We start from the raw sequence: 26,650 nt of genomic DNA, 5'->3' as shown, positions 1-26,650 counted from the left end.
TGTTCAAGCATTCAGAAAAAACTGTAATACCAAAATAACATGCAAAGCAGGCAACCCCCTGCCCCCCAAAAATGTGGGGCTCCAATCAAGTTGTAGAAACATCTCATGGATGATCAATGAAAACAGGATACACCTGAGCTCAATTTTGAGTCTCATTGCAAAGGGTCTGAATACTTATATAAATAAGGTATTTCTGTTTTTGCAAAACAAAAAAAATTAATAATTCAATTTCTTTTGTGTATTGTGTGTAGTTTGATTTGGAAACAATTATTAATTTCAGAATATAGCTGTAACGTAACAAAATGTGGAAAAAGTCAAGGTGTCTGAATATTTTCCAAATGCACTGTAGTTTCATTAGCCAATGCTAACTAACTAACGGAATGACTGGAAACGTACAGGAACCGTGAGCATGTTCCTGTTCATCCAACTCTGGGGAAGTAGATAAATGGTTTCATTGCCAAAATCTCGAACTATCCCTTTATTATGAAGGAAATTACAGTCATTAGAGCTAATTACAGTATTTTTTCTGTATAGAATATTCTTAGGTGGCCATCCTAAGTGGTAATTTTCCAGATGGAAAAACAGTTTCAGTGTCAACTTAACCAACCAAAACCAGATAGCATGCAGAAAATATTTTGCACTATATATTTTCTTAAAGGCCCAGTGCAGTCAAAAATGTGATTTCCCTATGTTTTATACACTACTTGAGCAGAAGTATGTGGACACATAGATGTTGGAACATTGCTGTGGGGACTTCCATTCAGCCAAAAGAGCATTAGTGAGGTTGGGCGATTAAGCCTGGCTCGCAGTCAGCATTCCATTTCATCGAAAAGGTGTTCAATGGGGTTGAGGTCAGGGCTCTGTGCAGGCCAGTTTAATTCTTACACACCGATCCCTACAAACCATTTCTGTAAGGACCTTGCTTTGTGCACAGGAAAGGTGCACAGACTGATGCCACAAAGTTGGAAGCACAGAATCATCTTGAATGTCATTGTATGCTGTAGCAGTAATATTTACCATCACTGGAACTACGGAGCCTAGCCGGAACCATGAAAAACCCCAGACCATTATTCCTCCTCCACCAAACTTTACATTTGGCACTATGCATTGGGGCAGGTAGCGTTCTCCAGGCATCCGCTAAACCCAGATTCGTCTGTCGGACTGCCACATGGTGAAGTGTGATTCATCACTCCAGAGAACGAACACGTTCCACTTCGAGCTTAACACCACTCCAGCTGACACTTGGAATCGCGCATGGTGATCTTAGGCTTGTGTGCTGCTGCTCGGGCATGGAAACCCATTTCATGAAGCTCCCGTCGAACAGTTATTTTGCTGACGTGGCTTCCAGAGGCAGTTTGGATATTGGTAGAGCCTGTTGCAACCGAGGACAGACTATTTTTACACACCACATGCTTCAGAACTTGGCAGTCCCGTCCTGTGGGCTTGTGTGGCTTACCACTTCACGGCTGAGCCCCTGTTGCCACTAGACATTTCCACTTCACAATAACAGTACTTACAGTTGACCGGGGAAGCTCTAGCAGGGCAGAAATGTAACGAACTGACTTGTTGGAAAGCTGACATTCTATGGAGGTGCCAAGTTGAAAGTCACTGAAGCTCTTCAGTAAGGCCATTAAAGCCAAGTTGTACCAAAACCACGCCAGTCGTTATCATAGTTCCCAGCATGCTCTATTGCAGGTTGATTTTTGGAATAGTTTGTTTGAATATCTATGTTTTTGCATTGATTGATTAACTTCTTGCGACTACAGGGGGTGCTGTTTTCTCATTAGCATAATTGCATTACAGATTAAACGGCTTCCTACTAAATTCTTTATCGTACAATATGCATATTATTACTATTATTGGATAGAAAACAGTCTCTAGTTTCTATAGGCGTTGGAATTTTGTCTCTGAGTGGAACAGAACTCATTCTACAGCAATTTCCCTGACATGGAGTCAGATTTCACACATTTTGGCCCCTGATCTGGAGTCAGTTTAAAGGCCACTGTGAACGCTATCAGGATACGGACACTGCTTACGTCTTCCCCTGGATGCCTTTACGTGATGACGATTTGAATGGTATCGATTGCGCAATCACAGCCCCTATAAAACAAAAACACGTGTAGGTAGGAACTCTTTTCCAGATGCGCTGGACGCACGGTGGACACCGACCCTGCTCTTTTTCCAAGCATTAGTGGAGCCAGTTATATTTCTCCGGTCATGTTTCTACTCGTTATAGGAGTTAAAAACATCATAAGGTAGTTAATTTAAACCGTTTTATAGCAATTTATATCCGTTTAGTGCGATTTTGGGACATTTATTTCTGAGACACTGTGAATCTCTGGGCACGGTTCCAGTTCATGCCGAACGCAATGGGCATTTCTACATGGCAAGAGGACAGCTTTCGACCAAAAGACGATTAGACCCAAGAAAGGATTCTTTGCCCAAGATTCTGATGGAAGAACAGCTCAAAGTAGGAACAATTTATTATGATAAATTGTGTTTCTGTCGAGAAATGTTAATCGCTTATGACGCCATCTTTTTAGACGTAGCTTCGCTTGGCGCAAACTGTATTGAAAAGTAAGGATAATTAAAAAAATGTAAATCAGCGATTGTATTAAGAATTAAATTGTCTATCAATCGCTGTCCACCCTATATTTTTTAGTCACGTTTATGAGTATTTATGTATACGACTAGATCACTGTCTAATATGGCGCACGACATTGTCTGACCAGCTGGGCAACTTTTGTCATTGTCTAACCATGATTTTGGTGGCTAAATATGCACATTTTCGAACAAACTGTATATGTATGTTGTAATGTGATGTTACAGGAGTGTCATCTGAAGAATTCTGAGAAGGTTAGTGAAAAAATTAATATATTTTGGCGATGTTTACGTTATCGCTCTCTTTGGCTAGAATCAATGGTCTGGTAACATTTGCATATGTGGTATGCTAATATAACGATTTATTGTGTTTTCGCTGTAAGACACTTAGAAAATCTGAAATATTGTCTGTATTCACAGGATCTGTGTCTTTCGATTAGTGTATGCTGTGTATTTTTACGAAATGTTTGATGATTAGTAATTAGGTAATACACGTTGCTCTGTGTAGTAATTCTAGGAGCTTTGGTGAGATTTGATGCTGGCTGCAATGGCAAACTATGATTTATACCTGAAATATGCACATTTTTCTAACAAAACCTATCCTATACCATAAATATGTTATCAGACTCATCTGATGAGTTTTTTTCTTGGTTAGTGGCTATCAATATCTTAGTTTAGCCGAATTGGTGATAGCTACTGGTGTTGAGAAAAAATGGTGGACAAAGAAAAAGGGTGTCTTTTGCTAACATGGTTAGCTAATAGATTTACATATTTTGTCTTCCCTGTAAAACATTTTAAAAATCTGAAATGGTGACTTTATTCACAAGATCTGTATCTTTCATTAGGTGTCTTGGACTTGTGATTTAATGATATTTAGATGCTACTATTTAAATGTGACGCTATGCTAGCGATGCTAATCAGTGTGGGGGGGTGGGGGGGGATCCCGGATCCGGGTTTCAGAGGCAGTAAAAGTTAAATAATCTTACAGTATGCTACTCAAATATAAATAATATAGATTTTTCAAAAATATTCCAATCTGTTACCTTAACAACCATTACTAGAATGGTGGGTCTATTTTAAGTCTTTAAGCTAGTTTCATGTGGTACTCTTCCCATCTCTGGCAGTCTGTCTGAATGTAGGGTCTGGGTGAATAAATTGATGTAATATTTATACCCTTACTCTGGCTGGATTTCAATTGGACTACCTATATGTTTGCACTCTTGCACCTGTAATTTCGAGTTTCAGGTCACTGCGTTAGGGTGAGACTCCACCTCCAAAACAGGCCTTATGAAGGACATACTATCATTAATCACTAACATGTAACATGGTGAAGTCAACAGGGCTACAGGTAATTGAAGGTATGCCACAATGATGTCTCTGTCACCAGCAAACACTCGTGGATGGTACTGGTAACTCTAAAATTCACTCAGAAGGCACCCTGGGCTATTTAATTTCGGTCCTGGATGGCCACAACATTAGAGACCCTAAAATTGTCCCCCTATGGGATTGCTCTCAAGAACCTTATTTGGTTCCAACTTGCACCTTGATTTTTAATAGTGCAGGGTAAGATTTGAATACCCCTGCCCTAGTGCACTACATTTGAGCAGAACCGTATGGATTAGGGTGCTATTTGGGACACAACTTTGCCCTCTGGCGTCACCTTAACTGTGACCATATTAAGAATACAGCAGCTGTGTTGACATTCTTTTTGTTTTAATTGCTTTTATTATTGGCTTGCATTCAAGGCACTCATCCTTAAGCCACCACATCCAGCTCACATGTAGATAAAATGGAGCAATGCAGCCAGCCTTGACATGTAAATCTCATAGCTTTACTGTCGTCCACAGATATCCACGACTCCACTGGTCTTTGGTTTCACACGCTCACTCTTAGAGGCTACACTTTGAAGCATTTAATATATGGATTGAAAATAATAATTTGATTTAACCTTTTTTTTCAACAGGTAGTCATGCTGAGTCCAAGGTCACTTTTGCAGATGAGCCCTGTAATCAATACAATATGAAAAGCAAAACAGAGATACAAAACAAAGTCGTTGAAAACAAACACGTTCTTAATTAAAAATGTCCTCAAGCAGTTTCTGAGATTAATGCACAAGTAAGGTGCAGAAAAAGTCTACCTCATTTACCTAACTCTGTAGAGACAGAAGTCATTTCCAGAGTTAGCCATCCCTGACACCGGGTATGGTAAATCGTACATCTAAAGGTTATTAATGATGTTCCGTACAGTTTTTGTAAAAGTGCTTTATAAACAAAAAGAGAGCATTGCATTGATCTACAAGACTTCAAAGAGTGCCATCTAATTTCTGATACCGAATGTAGTGATGTGTACTGAGCCTGTTGCCCGTAATAAAGCATAGTGCCCTTTGATAAACTGCATCCAATGGTTTCAATGTATTGGCAGCAGAATATAATAATATAATAATAATAATAATAATACTTTTCAAAATCATATTTCCTTTCAAATCTTCAAGTACATTATTTTTTTTTATATAACACTGTCTCGTATCTCAATTCCAGTAAACATAAACGCTTGTGGAATAGTTCACTACACAGAAGCTCCTGTATTAGAGTGTGAAGATTATACACCTCTATGTTCTTTTGTGCAGGCACACAACCGCATATTCCTCACATATCTAATACTAGACTGTGATCTTATTAACAGTCCTTACATTGTTACCCTGCACCGGTCCGTTTTCTCTGGACAACGGGAGTTGGATAAATCAAGTTATTCTAATAGAACGTGTTGTTCACTTACGGAACGGCCAAGGGCTGGTCCTGGTCAAAAGTAGTACACTACAGGGAGTAGGGTGCCATTTGGGACACACCCCTAGATATTCCTTCTCACTGAACGGCTGAAGCAATCTTATTTTGTAGCCAGTACCATTTAGTTTCAATACAAGGTTACTATAGCAAAATGTCCCAGCGTCGTTTTGAATGTCACTCTGTCATTGCATACTTTCCCATCTACATCAACAATGAAAAAAACTGCATTCAGATCAGTGAGTTGTTTTTTGTCCATGCATTACTTTAATACAAGTTTTTCTTTCCATTTCCTCCTGATTATACGCTGAAGGTAAACAGCAAGATATTATACCGGCAGCCTGTCTTGCACACCGACAGTGTGCTACGAACAGTATATCTTCCTCCATTGTCCCTGTCCCCATACCGGGTTTGAACCAGTGATCCTCTGCTCGCAGACCTTTTGAGCTATTGCCAACCGTTCACGCTAACTGTGGAGTGAGCTTAGGGTACGTTCTTAACGCTGTTACACAGCCTCATCATTATGGCAGGCTTTCCTTTCACTCTTGCTGAGTGTGTAGTGTGTTGAAAGACCTGTCTATTCAATACTGCACATGTCCTATGAAACAAAAGCTGCCATTATTGACATAGGAACAGTCTCAAACACTCTCCAATTTGAGGATTTTGTGCCCATAGGGCATTTCAGACGGCCACTTTACCCCTGATTGTATTCATATAACTACCTCATCTATCGCTGTTATCGTTATTTATATTGTTTTTGTACATACTGTATATTCATTTCTTTATATTGAAACTACCTGTTTCTGATATTGCTACTATGCAAGTAACCATTTCACTGTACCGTTTACACCTTCTGTAGAGACCCATCCACTTGGCAATGTGTGGTTGGGGGTTATAGCATTTCTTTCACATGACCCATCAATTTAGACAAGTGTGTCTGGGTAAGCGTCATCTAATATTTATAAAATACTTTTATCTGGACACTTTGTTTACCTGGAATTGTTCCTTATTGTAGGCTACTACTTTTACCACTTTTACTCTTAATCTTTACTACACTACTCACTGTTTAGCACATGACCTCACATGTGAATCCTTAAAAGAGATGGGTGGGGCTGTCTTCAGAGGGTGTGAACAATGCTGAATGGGTGTAGACAAAGGAGAGCTCTCCAGTAGTAGTACCGAAACATTCAAAAGCCATTTTCTCAAAAGTGAGGTTACTTTCCCATTGTTCCTCGAATGCAGTGTATGATATACCATTTTGTAGCTCGGTGTCTCTGCTTTTATCCAATGTAAAAAAAAAAAAGGATCTCAAATTTTGATACGTAAGACCGAATCAACGCGGTTGGTCACATATGGGGAACAGGAGACGCGCACAGTCTTCAGTTGGATTGGCTAAAAACTCACTTTCATCCTCTAATGCTGATAAACGCAGATGAGTCATGCCAATCAAGCACATTTTTATATCCTTCAAAGTTCAACTCAGTTTATCCTTCTTTATGGTGAGTTTTCCCATTTTTTTCTGAAGACCAAATTCCTAACTTTTATTTTCCGTACGGTCAGATGGAAAGGTTTTCGTGGTCACGTTCTGACCTTAGTTCCTTTTTTATGTCTTTATTTTAGTTTGGTCAGGGTGTGAGTTGGGGTGGGCATTCTATGTTGTTATTCTATGTTTTGTTCTGTGTGTTATATTTCTATGTGTTTGGCCTAGTATGGTTCTCAATCAGAGGCAGGTGTCGATCGTTGTCTCAGATTGAGAATCATACTTAGGTAGCCTGTTTTCCCACTATGGGTTGTGGGTAGTTAATTTCTGTGTCTGTGTTTCACCATACAGAACTGTTTCGGTTGTTTGTTCGTGTTTTTGTTATTGTGTTCATTTGATTTATAAAAAATCTAATTATGGACACTTACCACGCTGCACATTGGTCCGATATTTCCTACTCCTCATCAGACGAAGAGGAGAATCGTTACATTCGTTCTTCCGGGTTTTAAAAAGCTTAATTACCAGGGGTCATTGAGAGAGCACTTTTTTGTTAACAGCACTTATTGCACTTGCACTTTTTGTATTATTTCCAGCATGAAATTAAGTATATTTTTTTCATCTCAGCCTGCTTGGTTTTCCTTTTTATGGACTGAGTGCAAGGAGTTACCTGCTAAATTCTATTCTTATTTGTTCTCCATTTATATATCCTACAAAGTCATAATCAATTGTTGAACTTTGGTCTACAGAAAATTACAATCCGTTAGGGGCAGATGGAAAGGTTAAATGAACTGCAGTGGGCGAATGGCAGTTCACAGCTGGGGTCGTTTTTCTAAAGAGTACTAAAGTAGACGTTTTATTTTTTAGAGGCACAGTACCATTCAAATGGTAGTACATTTGAGATTCGATTAGATTGCCGTTTATTGTCATACAAGAAGAGATTCTTACCACAGCTCTCACATTACATACAGCATGACTGTAACGTCCCGACCAGAGTTCTTATGTGTTTTGCTTGTTTAGTGTTGGTCAGGACGTGAGCTGGGTGGGAATTCTATGTTGTGTGTCTAGTTCGTCTGTTTCTGTGTTCAGCCTAATATGGTTCTCAATCAGAGACAGCTGTCAATCGTTGTCCCTGATTGAGAATCATATATAGGTGGCTTGTTTTGTGTTGGGGATTGTGGGTGGTTGTTTCCTGTCTTTGTGTTTTGGCTGCACCAGCTAGGACTGTGACGGTTAGTTTTGTCATTTTGTATAGTGTCTTGTTTTGTGTTTATTAAATCATGGAAAATTACCACGCTGCACATTGGTCCTCAGATCCTTCTCGCCTCTCCTCGTCTGAGGAGGAATACGACTTAGACTGCCGTTACAATGACTGTGTTTGCTAGTGACAAAGACATGGTTTTGGTAATTAAAGTACATTATGTATTTAACCAAGTTTAATCCTAAATGAAAATGTGACTTGTTTCAGGAAGCTAGGTATATGTACCACTTAGCTATTTCATAGAACGGGCATTTGATTGCAATTCTTTTTAAACAATTTTTGAAATAAATGCGTTCTGGAACGTGTGAACTTTCATGTGCCTTAACACACCTGTATTCCATCTGTAAATGCAAATACAATTGTTATTATGAGCCTAGTTGGTTTAGCCACGCAAAAAGACAGGACTCTTCTCACTAGCCGTGATTGGCTGACATAATGGATGGGCTGGACATGCCGAGAGATGAGTTTGGCTTGGTCTGCATTGTAGCACGCTTCTGTCTATAACATGAGCTGCTCGTTAAGTGTAGATAATCATTGCTACCACAGCTTTTTTGAAAGATATAACGTTAGCCATGGAGAAGTGCAAATGTGTTGCTACTGCTCTCAACAACATTGCTGTCCTGAATTTAGCAGGCATTATTGACAAAGATCAGTGGGAAAATTTCTGCAAACAGCCAGTGTGAACCGGAGTTACCTGACACAATGATCCAAAAAAGCTGTAGCTACAAACAAAACTAAAGTGGTTCCAGACTCTTAGACTCCAGTAAGAGTCTAACTACATTTTCAGATATTATACATTTCTAATTTTGTCAGAAATAAACTTGAATTTAGATTTTTTTGATATTTATATTTTTGATATAGGGTGTAAATACCAGAGACGATAATGTGAAGGACAACATGACCTGCACCAAAGTCAGATTAGGATATAGGCCAAGGACTAGATGGGGTATTTTCACCTGGCGTTTTCCTTATTGTAGGCTACTACTTTCACCACTTTTAACTTCCTGCTGTTTAGCACATGGCCTCACATGTGAATCCTTAAAGAGATGGGTGGGGCTAAGACTTAAGAGGGTGTGAACGATGCTGAATAGGTGTAGACAAAGTTCCAGCGCTCCAGTAGGTGATCCAAATATTCAAGTGCCGTTTTCTCAAAAGTGGGGTTACAAGTTTATCAACTTTCAAAACAGAATTATTTTCTCCATTATTTCTTACCTGCAGTGTATGATATACAATTATGTAGCCCTGAGTCTCTACTTTTATCCAATGTAAAAAGCACAATTAAAAATTTGGCCAGCATCCCACAGTCGCCTCTTCACTGTTGACGTTGAGACTGGTGTTTTGCCGGTACTATTTCATTTAATCTTCAACCATTCTTGGACCTGCGAGCTAAAACAACCTACATATGGACAGTACCAAAACAAATGATGTAATGATTCTGTCCCTTGGTAGCAAAATCTGCACAGCTGGCATGGTTGTATCCCCATACATATATATAACATTCTATTGGTTGCAAGAATTTTGTAAAATAATTGAAATTGAAAAATTCAAAGATTTGAAAAGTTTTGGTTTTGCGTATCAGTTCATAAACCATGTGCTGTGGAATCGGGAAACATCGAAAATCTCTTCCCAACTATTTTGCGATCTACAGTGAGGAGAACAAGTATTTGATAGGTTCAAGCCAGCGCATGTCCAGGCCGGTCTGAAGTTTGCCAATGACCATCTGGATGATCCAGATGAGAAATGGGAGAAGGTCATGTGGTCTGATGAGACAAAAATTTAGCTTTTTGGTCTTAACTCCACTCGCCGTGGTTGGAGGAAGAAGAAGGATGAGTAAACCCCAAGAACACCATCCCAACCGTGAAGCATGGAGGTGGAAACATCATTCTTTGGGGATGCTTTCTGCACCATATTGAGGGGAGGATGGATGGGGCCATGTATCGCGAGATCTTGGCCAACAACCTCCTTCCCTAAGTAAGAGATTTGAAAATTAATGCAAATTAATTACTTAAAAATCATACAATGTGATTTTCTGTTTTTTTGTTTTAGATTCCGTCTCTCATAGTTGAAGTATACCTATGATAAAAATTACAGACCTCTACATGCTTTGTAAGTAGGAAAACCTGCAAAATCGTCAGTGTGTCAAATACTTGTTCTCCCCACTTTATATGGCACAGCTGCTCATTTTTTTGGTCCTTAAATGAAACTGATATACTTTTTTATTTATCACAATTTTCTTTAACCAATTTTGGTCTTTAATGAAGAGCCAACAGACAAGATCCTTACTTTTTCCCCCTTCCAATTCCATTTTTGCAGTAATGCTGAAATTAGTGAAACATTATTTGTGATGGTGTTCTTGGTCGTATGTACTGTACATGCATGAAATGTTCATTATGGAAAACATGAGTTCGTGAGTTCCTGCAAGACAGAAATGTCTGTGTTCTGCCATTGCCAGCGAAGAGCCCGGATCTCAATCCCATTGAACACGCCTGGGACCTGTTGGATCGGAGGGTGAGGGCTAGGGCCATTCCCCCAGAAATGTCCGGGAACTTGCAGGTGCCTTGGTGGAAGAGTGGGGTAACGTCTCACAGCAAGAACTGGCAAATTTGGTGCAGTCTATGAGTAGGAGATGTACTGCAGTACATAATGCAGCTGGTGGCCACACCAGATACTGACTGTTACTTTTGATTTTGACCCCCCCTTTGTTTTGGGACACGTTATTAGTCACATGTCTGTGGAACTTGTTCAAGTTTATGTTTCAGTTGTTGAATCTTATGTTCATAGAAATGTTTACACATGTTAAGTTTGCTGAAAATAAACGCAATTGACAGTGAGAGGACATTTCTTTTTTTGCTGAGTTTTTTTATTTCACCTTTATTTAACCAGGTAGGCCAGTTGAGAACAAGTTCTCATACGTTCTCACAACTGCGACCTGGCCAAGATAAAGCATAGCAGTACGACAAAAACAACAACACAGAGTTACAGATAAACAAACTTACAGTCAACAACAAAAAATAAAATAAAAATAGAAAGATATATGTACAGTGTGTGCAAATGTGGAGAGTAGAGTAGGGAGGTAGGCAATAAATAGGCCATAGAGGCAAAAATAACGACAATTTAGGATTAATACTGGAGTGATTTATATGCAGATGGTGATGTGCAAGTAGAGATACTGGGGTGCAAAAGAGCAAGAGGGTAAGTAATAATATGGGGATGAGGTAGTCGGGTGTGCTATTTACAGATTGGCTGTGTACAGGTACAGTGATCGATAAACTGCTCTGACAGCTGATGCTTAAAGTTAGAGGGAGATATAAGACTCCAGCTTCAGAGATTTTGGCAATTTGTTCCAGTCATTGGCAGCAGAGAACTGTAAGGAATGGCGGCCAAAGTAAGTGTTGGCTTTGGGGATGACCAGTGCAATATACCTGCTGGAGCGCGTGCTACGGGTGGGTGTTGCTATGGTGACCAGTGAGCTGAGATAAGGCTGGGCTTCAACTAGCAAAGACTTATAGATGACCTGGAGCCAGTGGGTTTGGCGACGGATATGTAGTGAGGGCCAGCCAACGAGAACATAGAGGTTGCAGTGGTGGGTCGTATATCCTGTTGGGGATGGGGGCGCTGTTTAGACTATTTATGCTAATTTGGCTAATTTTTGAAACGGCTTCCCACAAAATCCTTGATCGTACAATATGCATATTATTATTATTATTGGATAGAAAACAGTCTATAGTTTCTATAGGAGTTGAAATTTTGTCTCTAAGTGGAACAGAGCCCATTCTACAGCAATTTCCCTGACATGGAGTCAGATTTGAGAAATGTTGGCCACTCTTCTGAAGTCAGTTAAAAGGGCACTGTCATTGCTATGACTATACGGACACTTCTTACGTCTTCCCCTGGATGCCTTTACGTGATGACGATTCCAATGGGGTCGATTGCGCGTTCACAGGCACTACAAATGAAAAAACCCTGTAGCTAGCAAGTCTTTTCTTGCTGCGTAACGCGCGTGGAGGACACCGACCCTCTCCTGTTCCAAGCGTTAGTTTAGCCTGTTATATTTCTCCGGTCATCTTTTCACTCGTTATAGGAGTTAAAAACATCATAAGGTAGTTAATTTAAAGCGTTTTATAGCAATTTATAGCCGTTTAGTGCGATTTTGGGACATTTATTTCTTTAACGCTGTGAATAGGTGGACACGCTTTCAGTTCATCCCGAACGCAGTTGGCATTTTCACATGGCAAGAGGACAGCTTTCCACCAAAAGACGATTCCTCCCAAGAAAGGATCCTTTGCCCAAGATACTGATGGAAGAACAGCTCAAGGTAGGACATTTTTATTATGATAAATCGTGTTTCTGTCGAAACATTTTAGTGGCTTAGGACGCCATGTTTTTTGACGTAGCTTCGCTTGGCGCAAACTGTATTGAAAAGTAAGGATAAATTAAAAAATGTAAGAACGCAATTGTATTAAGAATTAAATTGTCTATCAATCCCTGTCCACCCTATATTTTTTAGTCACGTTTATGAGTATTTATGTATAAGAGTAGATCACTGTCTAAGTGGCGCAAGGACATTTTCTGACCAGCTGAGCTACATTTCACATTGTCTAACCATGATTTTGGTGGCTAAATATAAACATTTTCGATCAAACTGTATATGCATGTTGTAATGTGATGTTACAGGAGTGTCATCGGAAGAATTCTGAGAAGGTTAGTGAAAAAATTAATATCTTTTGGCGATGTTGACTTTTATCGCTCACTTTGGCTAGAATCAATGCTGGGCTGCTAATTGCTATGTGCTAAGCTAATATAACGATTTATTGTGTTTTCGCTGTAAGACACTTAGAAAATCTGAAATATTGTCTGTATTCACAGGATCTGTGTCTTTCGATTCGTGTATGCTGTGTATTTTTACGAAATGTTTGATGATTAGTAAGTAGGTAAACACGTTGCTCTAAGTAGTTTTTCTATTCCATTTGTGACGGTGGGTGCAATTGTAACCTATGCCATCTACCTGAAATATGCACTTTTTTCTAACAAAACCTATCCCATACCATAAATATGTTATCAGACTGTCATCTAATGAGTTTTTTTGTTGGTTAGGGGCTATAAATATCTTAGTTTAGCCGAATTGGTGATGGCTACTGGTGTTGGTGGACAAATAAAAGATGGTGGATTATGCTAATGTGTTTTTAGGTAATAGATGTACATCTTTACATATTGTGTCTTCCCTGTAAAACATTTTAAAAATCGGAAATGTTGACTGGATTCACAAGATCTGTGTCTTTCATTAGCTGTATTGGACTTTAATGTGTGAAAGTTAAATATTTAAAAAATATATTTTTTTTGAATTTCGCGGCACTGGTTTTTCAGTGGGGGGGGGGGGGGGGGGGTGTGCCGCTAGCGCCACGCTGATCCTAGACAGGATATGGGGCTTTGGTGACAAAATGGATGGCACTGTGGTAGGCTACATCCAGTTTGCTGAGTAGAGTGTTGGGGGGTATTTTGTAAACGACATCGCCGAAGTCAAGGATCGGTGACATTTTACTAGGGTACGTTTGGCGGCACGAGTGAAGGAGGCTTTGTTGCAAAATAGGATGCCGATTCTAGATGCAATTTTGGATTGGATATGCTTAATGTGAGTCAGGAAGGAGAGTTTACAGTCTAACCAGACACCTAGGTATTTGTAGCTGAGTTTTTATCTGTTCCTCTTCATTGGACAGCAGGCTGTGTTTACATTGTTGATAGAATCAGGCCATTGGCTGCCTTTATCATGAGGGGTGTGTACGTGTGTTCTGATTGGTTCCAACTTTAGTCCTTCGGCAAATTTGCCTGAGTATTGAAATGTAGTTATGAAAAAATAACTGCCAACAAATGTAATAGTCATCATAAGACTGTTTTCCTGTCTGGGATACACTGGGATCGATCAACTTAACGTTTTAAGGCTTTGGCCCACCACCTAATAGGTGAATAGTGTAAACTTTTTCATATATTTGCTGACACCCTAGAGTGGAGTAGTCTATCTAGCTACATAAAACACGCTCCTCTGCAAAAATGCCTTCCCCGATGTTGGTAACAAGGTGGAACTTATTTAAATTAGGGAAGAGAATATCATGATAACATCAATGTATTAAAATGAGAGTTAGGTTGATGTCACCCTATTCCCTTAATCATTTTATTAATGTGTTATTTGTCAGACTTCAATCTGGTTTCATCCAAATATCAAATTTTATGAAGAACATGATTATGACATTTCTGACAACATAGTCACTTAGTAGATCATAAAGGGAAATTCATTACTTATTACATAGTTGACTGCAACAAACATGTCTCTGAAAATAACAAATACAGTCATGGGTGGTAACTTAACAAGTCACTTGAAATCAAAGGCACTCTGGGAAATATTTGAATAAGGTTTTACACGAAGCAGTATGTTAATTTAACACTTGTTTAACACTTGTGTATATAATGGTCCAACTCTTTCAGTGGTAATTTAACACTCTCAGTGTTGACTTAACGCTGGAGAATTTGCTGTGTATGCTGTCAAATCCTCACACATGTTTGTAGTTTGACCAGCTGTTTTCAGCAACTGATATTGTTGAATTCAGTTGTCGTATTGGCAGGTTTGCTAGCAACAATATGCAATTCGATCTCCTCATAATGAACAGTGTCCTTACAAGAAGGCAAACTTTTCTATGCCAGGAAAAATCACGCATCATATCAGCTCATTGTTCTGGAAGTATCCAAATTAATGTCACTAGAAAACAACTTAAATAACACAAATCCACCTATGCGCTTCTATGGGCTATAGGAGTAAAGGCCAAATTCAATATTTTATCAAAGCACTTTTTTCATACATTTTTTGGTGCCTAAAGGGTTTCTAAAATTCAAATATCTACATGATCCATGGTATGACCATCTTAAAATAATTACGTAGGTTAGCTTAGTACCCAAATATAATTGAAAACGTTATTTACCAGTAAATGTGTGCTTTAGTATTGTTTGTTGGCACATGTGCTATAAGCAGGATACAAGTCTCAGTTCTGTAAATTACCTTGGAAAAACGTACTTCGCGAAGGGAGGAGGCTGTCGTCCATTATCTCCAAGGTGAAGTACACAGTACAGAACGACGGCATTATCACTTACCTACATAACACAGGTGCTACAAAAGACAAGTTGCTTTTCTCTCTTTTACATCACAGTGCAAACTATTTAAGGCCACAACAACAAACAACATCATATTAAGATAAAAACACATACTCACATAGTTTCAACTTTAGAATAAAGAGCAAAATAGACATTCATAGATAAGAAGTTAAATGTACACTTTACACTGCAAATTATTATCCAAGCACTTGATAAATGCATATTGAGGACGATTTAAAAATATAGATGAGAGTACGTCTTTGTCATGTAAGTGTGCCTGTTTAAATGCACATGTCCACACAAACATAATAAATAAAAAAAAGCAGCATAGGTAGATTTTAAGCAAATTTACATTCCACTCCCCTGACAGGCTTCATTCTCAACACAAGTAATTTCAATAAGTGCTTGTTTTAGAGACAGAACGTAGAAAGCAGTTTTACATAACTCTCCCCTTGTACTGTAAAAAAAATGCATACCCTCCCCCCTCATTGAGTTAACTCAAAAATAATGGTTACGACCACAAATAACAATAACTGTAGAGACCCTGTGTTTATAAACGGGGACATCAACTTTGCAGGCTTATTGTGGCACTCTGTTGCCTATCAGCTACTCCTCTTTGTTCTTGTGGATTTTTATGGAAAATTGGTGCAGCTTTGGGTTAGAAGGAGACTTTAAAGGGTTCAGCTATGCTGCTGTGAATTTATCGTACACATCACTGTGTTTGGATGTTTATGTACAATAGAAGCCTGTACAGTTTGCTCGCAATGTCCAATTGCAATAGCATGTTTTTGAAATGGGAGGTGAATGATCTGTTTGAAGCTTTCCATCTTACCAAACTCTCAGAGTATGATATAGTGTGCAATTTAAGTGCTATATGTTATCCTTCAAAAATACTATAGTGCATCGGCAGCTGCCACTCAGTTCTTCAAATATCTTTAAAAATGTTAAATATTCTAATATAAATATTCAATATCTATCTTCTTTTCTCATATCGTCATCATACTGTATCTTCTCACATTGTGGTTCAGTTACTTTTTTTCAGGACAAACAAAAGTATGCCTTATTGTGCTGAAAAGAAGCAATGTTATTTCTGTTGTGTTTTTGTACAGGGTGTATGTAAACCAACCTACCTCCTCGGCAACCCGAGCCATAGTAACCAGAACCAATTTAGAAGACTACTTTTAATAATTTACAGCAGTGTTCTGGAGCACTGGGCAGGACGAGGATAAATCAGTTCTCACCAATCACAATTAGGCGGTTTCTTTCATGTGAGGAGAGGCAGATGCTTCCTTAGCAGTCGTCACCCTCAACTTCCACCATACTGTAGTCGTTACACCATACTGTACATGTAACCGTTGTTAGGCTACCTACCTACGAGTGTTGGGCCAGTAACCGAAGGATCAAATACCTGAGCCGACAAGGTGAAAAATCTGTTCATGTGCACTTGAGCAAGGCACTTAAACCTAATTCTCTCCAAGGGCTCTGTACTATGGCTGACCCTGTAAAGCAACACATTTAAACTGCACCTATCTGGTGGCAATAAAAAACATCTGATCTTATTTACACCGTTACACCATAATGTAGCCTATACAACCTCTCAGCTCTTTCATGTGACGAGACACAGACGCAGATGCTACCTCAGCAGTTGTCACACTTACTGGGTCTCTGACAGATGCCCGGCTTGTTCGGTAGTTCAATATTTCCCGGGCAGCTCGCACACACACAGGTTTGGCAGGCTGTACCAGCAGAAGATCTCCTTAAAGGTCTTCCTCATCTCTTGGCTCCTGAAGGCGTAGATCAGTGGGTCGATGACAGAGTTACACATGATGAGGATGAGGTACATGTTGAAGTGCGACATGAAGCAGGCGCAGTAGGGGTTCCTGGGGCATGATATCATGAGGATGAGGTGGAGGAAAAAGGGAGCCCAGCACACTACGAACACGCCCAGGAGGATGGTGAGGGTGATGGCGCCCTTCATGTTGGCACGCTGGCGGATGGGAATGTTCCCGGGCAGCACGGCGATCCTCTTTATGTGCAGGCGGGCCAGCATGAACATGTGGACGTAGAGCGAGGCCATGAGCGCCAGCATGGTGAAGAACATGGTGATGAGGCAGATGAGGACCGTGGTGCTCTCAGAGTAGATAATGAAGAGCACGCCCGATGCCACACAACAGGACCAGATGCACGCGATCACCGCCATCGCTCGCTTTACCGTCACAATGTTATGGTAGCGCAGCGCGTAGAATATGGTGATGTAGCGGTCTATGGCGATGGCCAAGAGACTACAGATTGACGCCAGCAGTGAGCTACAGATCATGGAGTCGAACACGTTGTCCATGCTCTTTATGAGCGACCCGGAGATGGTCAAGTTGCCGCCGTTGATCAGGGCGATGACGATGGTCTCGGAGGCGTTGGAGACGCTGACCAGCATGTCTGCCACAGCCAAAGAACAGATGAATAAGTACATGGGAGAGTGGAGATTCTTATTCTTGATGATGGCGGCAATCACCAGGATGTTCTCCAATAGACTGACGATCCCCAGTGTGAGGAAGACCTCGGTGGAGATGAGGAGCTGCTCGTAACATCCCGTTGAGGAGTCCTTGATACCAACGCCCTCTGAGTCTTTGTTGAGGGTTCCCAGAGTCCCAGCAGTGCTGAGGTTCCTGGTATAGCCCACAGAGATCAACCCTTGGTGGTCTGTGGAATTCATCACGTAGTTGTTAGTTCTCTTAGTTGGTTCTTGTAGTGTTTAAGTGAAACTTTACTGTCCCCATTCTGCTGTCTTGTTGTCTTTCTTTGCTGTGAAAGAACAGCTCAGGGGATGTAGTCAGAGTCTAGCGTCGGGCAGGTGGTGGAAAACAGAATAAATCCCAGATCCTCTCTTTTGCGTCAGCCAGCCCCCAAACTGATCAAGCAGTCATTTTCTCCAGACATCTGCTGATGTTAGCCTCCTGCACTGCTATCAACTGACAGCCTCCAAAAAGAAAGTGAAAGAAAGGAAAAGATAGATAGATGGATAGATAGATAGTGGGGATGGGGGAAAGATGAAAATAGAGAGATGAAAGAATGAGAGAATGACAAAGATTATAAAATGAGAGATGAATTAAAAAGTGTGTAAAACAGAAAGGTGAAATGGAGATGAGAATAGAGAGAAGGAGTGACGATAAAGAAAGCAGCAGATTGAGAGAGCATGGCAACGAAAGAACAGGAGCTGAGTTGATCGGTGACAGGAGTCTGAACCTCAGCAATGGAGAGAGCAGAGTGGAGCAGAACACATGCAGGCAGATTACTTTGCAGACTACAGAATCTCCTCCCTCTCCTTCCAGTGTTATACAGTCAAGCACGAACCTCCTCACAGCCTCGCCCACCCAGCCCTGTCAGCCAATCAGCTCACACAAGGAGGGTGGGGCAAGCTGTCATGCTGGTGTTGATAGAAACACATGGCACAGCAGATTTAAATGTCATGTTTTTAATTAAATTGGATGATATTTGGATGAAACCAGATTAAAGTATGATGACCAAAGCATGACAAATGACTGTTGCTTCTACATTTATCAAGTTTGATCATAAAGTTACTGGGCCCCTCCCCCATGTCAAACACGGATTAATTATTAAGGAAACAAGGTTACATAGTTACTGGCTAGTTAAGTCTACAGCCTGCATGGAATGAAGGGGGGGAGGGTTATTCAAAACTCCAAGACAGTTGTCAAGACAACACATCAGTCAGTGCTGCTGTGAACGACATCATAAAATACACCCACTAAAATATGTTATTGTTGTTGATGCCGTTTCAGTTTCAGTGTTCTTTGAGTTGCTTCATGGATCACCAAATTTGGTTGAGAGGAGTTTACTGCAACACTGCTCACTGCATCCAAGTTGCTTGACAGGGGGGTTTCAAAGAACTATCGTTCAAGGTGAGCTCAAGGATATAAGCTCACCGCCCACTCTGTCTTTTCTAACTTCCTGGTAGTTAGTCGTAAAAGATAAAGTATATTTCATATTGACTGTTCAGGACCTTTAAGAATGAAGGAGTTGTGGATTTTAACAGTGCAGTTGCCTAGCTTGTTTTAGAAAACAACCATATGCATTCTTTGATTATTTGCTTAATAGTTTATCTTTCTTCCCATTTAACAGAGACCGAACACTCTGGACTGGAAAGGATAAAAAAAAAAAAACTTTAATGTTATTGCCTCAGTTATTTGAATAGATTAATTATTTGTAAACCAGTGAGTCGCACAATTGCCTCGCAAAGAGAACATTATGTCCCAAATGGCACTATATTCCCTTTAAAGTGCACTACTTTTGACCAAAACCATTGGGCCCTCATCAAAAGTAATGCACTAAATAGGGAATAGGATGGCATTTTGGACAAAGCCTGAACCAAGTGAAGTGCACAAGAATTATAATTAAGTTCCAAGTTCAATAATGTAAGCCTTGTTTATCTGACCTAAATCCTCTAATATGGCACATATCATGTGTAAGTCCTAACTTACACCCTATTCCATTTACAGTGGGCCCTGGTCAAAAGTAGTGCTCTATAAAGTGAATAGAGTGCCATTTGGAAGGTACAGATGTTCACGGAGATGGGCGAGGACAGTGATCTGAATCCAAAACGTGTCACTGGCTGCCAACGTTAAGGTTATCTGTCCCCACCTGAAGTGTGTATGTGTGTGTGTATTTGTGTGCATGCGTGCATGTGTATGAGGGCAGAGATAGAGACACTGAGGGGCTGAGAATGTGTGTGAATAACATCTATGTACATCAGTGCTAAATCTGCATAAAATCCCATCTCATAAATATAAATGATAGTTCATTACAGATCTCTGCCATTAAACGTGGTTATGGGAAAGTGCTGAAAGTGCTAATTGATATTTCACATAATCTTTCACATATGGATTCAAATGTTCACGTGATTATTTTTCACATGAGTATTTTTAGGTGATGCCCTGCAAACAAAAAGGATTAGTTAGGATACACACAAACAGTCTTTTTTTTTACACAAGCAGTGACTTCAACTTACAGTTGATTACATTGTGAATGTTTATTTTTACAGTAATTATTATTCAACATATCCACACCTGGTATTTGACCTCAAAACATCTTGGTTGACAGCATATAGTTCTTCTTGACATGCCATCATGTCTGTGTCATTGACTGATTTCACCTGTACAGTCGTGGCCAAAAGTTTTGAGAATGACACAAATATTAATTTTCACAAAGTCTGCTGCTCCAGTTTGTATGATGGCAATTTGCATATACCCCAGAATGTTATGAAGAGTGTTCAGATGAATTGCAATTAATTGCAAAGTCCCTCTTTGCCATGCAAATGAACTGAATCCCACAAACATATTTCCACTGCATTTCAGCCCTGTCACAAAAGGACCAGCTGACATGCCAGTGATTCTCTCGTTAACACAGGTGTGAGTGTTGACGAGGACAAGGCTGGAGATCACTCTGTCAGGCTGAATGAGTTTGAATAACAGACTGGAAGCTTCAAAAGGAGGGTGGTACTTGGAATCATTGTTCTTCCTCTGTCAACCATGGTTACCTGCAAGGAAACACATGTCGTCATCATTGCTTTGCACAAAAAGGGCTTCCCAGGCAAGGATACTGCTGCCAGTAAGATTGCACCTAAATCAACCATTTATAGGATCATCAGGAACTTCAAGGAGAGCTGTTCAAATGTTGCGATGAAGGCTTCTGGGCGCCCAAGAAAGTCCAGCAAGCGCCAGGACCGTCTCCTAAAGTTGATTCAGCTGTGAGATCGGGGCACCACCAGTACAGAACTTCCTCAGGAAAGGCAGCAGGCAGGTGTGAGTGCATCTGCACGCACAGTGAGGTGAATACTTTTGGAGGATGGCCTGGTGTCAAGAAAGGCAGCAAAGAAGCCACTTCTCTCCAGGAAAAACATCAGGGACAGTCTGATATTCTGCAAAAGGTACAGGGATTGGACTGCTGAGGACTGGGGTAAAGTCATTTTCTCTGATGAATCCCGTTTCCGATTGTTTGGGGCTTCCGGAAAAGAAAAATCTTGTCTTCTACGGAGAAGACAAGATTTTTGGGATGTTTTGGGATGAGTTGGACCGCAGAGTGAAGGAAAAGCAGGCAACAAGTGCTCAGCATATGTGGGAAATCCTTCAAGACTGTTGGAAAAGCATTCCTCATGAAGATGATTGAGAGAATGCCAAGAGTGTGCAAAGCTGTCAACAAGGCAAAGGGTGGAAACTTTGAAGAATCTCAAATACCAAATATATTTTAATTTGTTAACACTTTTTTGTTTACTAGATGATTCCATATGTGTTATTTCATAGTTTTGATAATTTCACTATTATTCGACAATGTAGAAAATTGTAAAAATAAAGAAACTCTGCAATGAGTAGGTTTCTCCAAACTTTTGACTGGTACTGTATAACATTAAATATTCAATGGTATGCTGTAATATGTGACATACTCACTTTTAGCAATTGCTGTAATTTTATTACAATTTAACAATAAAATACTGTATTTCTGTTTTGCTTTATATTTACAGCGGCATTGTGTAGTTTCATGTTATCATGTTGCTTTAACATGTTGTCACACATTATCACATTTACTTGGTATGTGAAACACGTGAAATGCATGAATTCTTCAGTTAGGGGACACTGTTAAATTGATGGTATGTAATGACTTGCCATGTGATAGATTGAAATCAGCAAATTGAAAAGTAGCTAGTGTACATCTTCTCATTTAGAATTAAATCATACAGTACAGTTTGAAGTGTTGGATTTTATCCAGATTTTAAACCAAAACTAGGTTCTGTAACTTGTCAATAGGGGGGCGCTGTTTTCACTTTGGAAAAAATCGTGCCCAAATGAAACGGCCTCGTACTCTTTTCTAGATCATACAATATGCATATTATTATTACTATTGGATAGAAAACACTCAGTAGTTTCTAAAATTGTTTGAATTATGTCTGTGAGTAAAACAGAACTCATTTTGCAGCAAACTTCCATGCAGGAAGTGAAAATCTGAAAACCAGGCTCTGTTTCAGGGCCTGCCTATTCAATTGCCTTATATTTATCGATATGCATGCACTTCATACGCCTTCCACTAGATGTCAACAGGCAGTGGAAGGTAAAATGGGGTGTCTAGCTTGATCTGAGGTCGAATGATAGCTTTTGGAGTGGCAGGTCAGGAATTTTCTTTGTCTACCAAGGCGCGCGAAGTACCTCGACATTGTCTTCTGATAAGCGTTCGGTTTACACGGCGAATATCTCCGGCTCTGATTTTATTTGATACATGTGATAATAACATCCTAAAGTAGGTTTTTTCAAATGAGTTTTCAGTTTATTCAACGTTTATTGGGACTTTTGGAGTTTTCCGTTCTTTGCGTCGAGAGATGGGAACGTTATCAACATTGGCTAGCATTGTGGCGCGAATTCGACAGAAGAAAAAGACATTCTAAAACCAAACAACGATTTATTCTGGACCAAGGACTCCTTGTACAACATTCTGATGGAAGCTTAGCAAAAGTAAGAACAATTTATGATGTTATTTCGTATTTCTGTGGAAAATGTTGATTCCTATTCTCCGCCTTTTTGGTGAGCACTGTCTCGTAATAACGCAAGCTGTGTGTTATGGTAAAGTTATTTTTAAAAATCTAACACGGCGGTTGCATTAAGAACCAGTGTATCTTTCATTTGCCATACAACAAGTATTTTTATGTAAAGTTTATGATGAGTTCTTTGTTCAGATTAGGTGAGTGTCCAAAATAGCTCCGGACATTCTGGGGAAATGTTGCTACATATTCACAATGTATAACCACAGTTTGCAGCTCTAAATATGCACATTTTCGGACAAAACATAAGTGTATTGTTTAACCTGATGTTATAAGACTGTCATCTGATGAAGTTGTTCAAGGTTAGTGATACATTTTATATCTTTTGCTGGTTTTTGCGAAAGCTATCTTTGCGGTGAATAAATGCGTTTTATGTGTTTGGCTATTGTGGTAAGCTAAGATAATTCTATATTGTGTTTTCGCTGTAAAACACTTAAAAAATCGGAAATTTTTGCTGGATTCACAAGATGTTTATCTTTCATTTGCTGTACACCATGTATTTTTCATAATTTTTTATGATGAGTATTTATATATTTCACGTTGCTCTCTGTAATTATTCTGGCTGCTTCGGTGCTATTTGTGATGGTAGCTGCAATGTAAAACTATGATTTATACCTCAAATATGCACATTTTTCGAACAAAACATAAATGTATTGTATAACATGTTATAAGACTGTCATCTGATGAAGTTGTTTCTTGGTTAGTGACTAATTATATATAGCTACCTATGCGGTAGAAACATGGTGAAAATATGCGGTTGAGTCTTTGGCTATTGTGGTTAGCTAATAGAAATACATATTGTGTTTTCGCTGTAAAACATTTTAAAAATCGGAAATGATGGCTGGATTCACAAGATGTTTATCTTTCATTTGCTGTATTGGACTTGTGATTTCATGAAAATTATATTATATGATATCCCTGTCCCGTTAGGCTAGGCTATGCTAGTCAGCTTTTTTGATGATGCTCCCGGATCCGGGATGGGTATTAAGTAAAAAACTTTTACATTGAATCATTTATAGGCAATATTTTTATGCTTTCCGTAGCAAAGATAGTAACACAAATACAAACTCAAGAAATGAATGCTGTAATACCAAATCATTTATAGGTGACATGTTTGGAATGTTTTTCATTCCATAGCTAAAAATAACATAAGTATAAGCTCATTAGCCTAGTCCCAGATTTGTTTGCGCTATAATTGTTCTCCTCGCCAAACAAAGGAGTGGCATGATGCCACAAACAGACTGGCACCCAGGCTATAAACTCATGATAGAAACACAACTGTCCAGTGAGGTATAGTGATTATCGACAAACAATCAAATTCTAATAATAATAATAATACAAGTAAGCCCATATGCTGAGAGTCGGGAAGCAAGTTCAGGGAGTGAATACATTAAATTAATTAATTAGTAAATAAACAAACAAAAACCACAAACAGCCCACCAACATCAAACAAATACAGAAACAATAACATGTGGGGAGGGAACCAAAGGGAGTGACATAAATAGGGCAGGTAATCAAGTAGGTGATGGAGTCCAGGTGAGTGTCAATAAGCGCTGGTGCGCGTGATGATGGGGACAGGTGTGCATAATAATCAGCAGTCCGGTGACCTAGAGGCCAGAGAGGGAGTATATGTGACAGCCCATGATGAACCCATGGGCAGTGGCTGGAATGTTTAACTGGGCTACATATATGAAGAACACACATACACATGCGTCATCACGGGCTTTCTGAGGGTCTGTTAGTCCTACCTTATAAAAGATGACTTGATCGGATGTGGATGACATAACAATGCACCCAAGGCTATAGTACAAAGATTGATTTCTGATTAGATTTGTTTATTTGCGTGTAGACATGCAGCTATTTAATTAAAGCAAAGGCCAGCTATTCAAAGCAATAATCAAAACAGTACTTTTTTACGTAACCATCTAGCTTGCTAAATGTCATGACTGCTATCTCACACACATCCAAATATGATGATGGTATATAATATGGTCCCATGTGGCTCAGTTGGTAGAGCATTGGACTTGCAAGGACAGGGTTGTGGGTATGAACATGTATGCTGTTGCTCTGGATAAGAGCTTCTGCTAAATGACTAATGGAATGGAATGGAATTCGCTCACCTGCAGCAAATCTATCCTTTTGTGGAAGGTCATGACTGCTGTAAAACTAAGCAAGGCAAGTGATTGCAACTATAAAAGTACTTTATGACAAATACTGTAAAAAATCTATAAAAATGATCTGTACATGCGATGCTGCCTGACATTTACATTTAGATGATTTAGCGGTATACAGAGCGACTCAAGGAACAAGTAAAGTGACTCCTTCCATTACCTTTGTGAAACGCTGGTTCCAGGTCTGTGCCTTCCATCCCACACTCAGGGCATAACCGAGAGATTTGGGTCATTCCACCAGTTCGGTGCCTTTTGAAATGTGTAAATTGGTGACAACAAATGTTTGATTTCACCTCATTTTCACACTGTCATAAAAAGCACATGTTCAACTTAATTTAAAAAAAACATGTTTTCCCATCAAGAGGTTAAATAAAAAAACAACTCTAGTAAGGGCCTATTAAGTGCCAAATAAAGTAGCTTGGTAGACCGTAACAGGGGGGACTATTTCATCATTGTGACAGGAGAAATGGTAGCTTGTTGTGTGCAACAGGGAAGGGCAAATGAATGCAAGCTTCACACAAAATAATGTCATCATTAAAACATTTCTATCATGTCTATCTGTGGGTAACAGGATTGACATGTTATGCTCGACCCACTCAGTTTTCCACCAGAAAACGGCCAAAAAGAGTAGAACCAGCTCACCTGCTTTTACACTCTGATTTGACTATTAGATTATTTAAAAAGGAATAGTTTCACCATATTAAAACGAGAGTTCAGTTCACGTAACAGGGTTGACCTTAAAATGAATCACTAATCACAAATAAATAATACTTTTCAGAAATGACTTTGTCAAAGCAACATTATAATTAGAGCTTTACAATGATGGTGAAAACTTGGGTTGAATGTCGCGGTTAAGTGGGTTATTAAAATCTTCCTGGCAGTCACAGATTGTGCATGGAGGGATCTGTCAGAATGCTGAACTTCGGCACTTTAGCAAGTTATTATTCATATAACAAATCTGATTAATTGAATTCTCCATGTGGTCTATATGAACGGGCACCATTGAACATAACAGGCTTTTCAAATGCAATATTGGTGCACAATTTCTACTTAAAATATAAACGGGAACCAAAACCTACTCATTTCATGGAGTAATCCATATCCTCTAGCTCCTCCCTCTGCCTTGAGGGTTGGTTTTATAGGCAAAAACCTGAAACAAGCAACTTCATCACTTTTAAGTGATGCTGGAAAAAGCTGAGAAGTAGGAATTGTCAGACATACATTGAGCTGTCAAATGTCTCTCACAATTATTAGGCTGAACATTTGAAGCATAAGGATATTCTTGGGAGCACTATGGGGGAGCTTAGTCAAATCAATGGGGTGTTTCAGCCTCTCCAAGCTAGCACATGGATAAAAACACATTCTGGTTGTGCCAGGGTGAGGTGTCAGCAGTTTCTCCTGACTGGCTGGCCATGTGTGTTTGCTAGGATGGATAGTGAGGTGTCCGCGTGTCCTTGCACTATGGCTTTGTCCCAGGGGTCTTTTACTGTCCACACTGTCTCTCCTGGGAGAAGAGAGCTGAGGGCCTTTGCTTGATGTTGGCTGTCAAAGTGTTTCTTTTGGCTGAACTTAGATTTTCTGTCAACTCAGAGAGGTCTGGCCACTCTTGCGCCAACAGTGAGAGCA

At 39.7% G+C, this 26,650-nt stretch overlaps 1 protein-coding gene across 1 annotated transcript; it reads right to left on the bottom strand.

Moving 5' to 3' along the window:
- Window positions 1–13,490: 13,490 nt before the first annotated feature.
- LOC129822817 (melanocortin receptor 4-like) lies at window positions 13,491–18,576 on the bottom strand. The gene has a single exon (XM_055881245.1). The coding sequence runs from the start codon at window positions 17,964–17,966 to the stop codon at window positions 16,950–16,952; it is 1,017 nt and encodes a 338-aa protein (XP_055737220.1). The 5' UTR covers window positions 17,967–18,576; the 3' UTR covers window positions 13,491–16,949.
- Window positions 18,577–26,650: the final 8,074 nt, after the last annotated feature.

The sequence above is a fragment of the Salvelinus fontinalis genome, chromosome 25, assembly GCF_029448725.1.
Source record: "Salvelinus fontinalis isolate EN_2023a chromosome 25, ASM2944872v1, whole genome shotgun sequence".
Classification (NCBI taxonomy): domain Eukaryota; kingdom Metazoa; phylum Chordata; class Actinopteri; order Salmoniformes; family Salmonidae; genus Salvelinus; species Salvelinus fontinalis.
The sequence above is the reverse complement of the archived record's forward strand: the minus strand, read 5'-3'. Positions and strand labels throughout refer to the sequence as shown.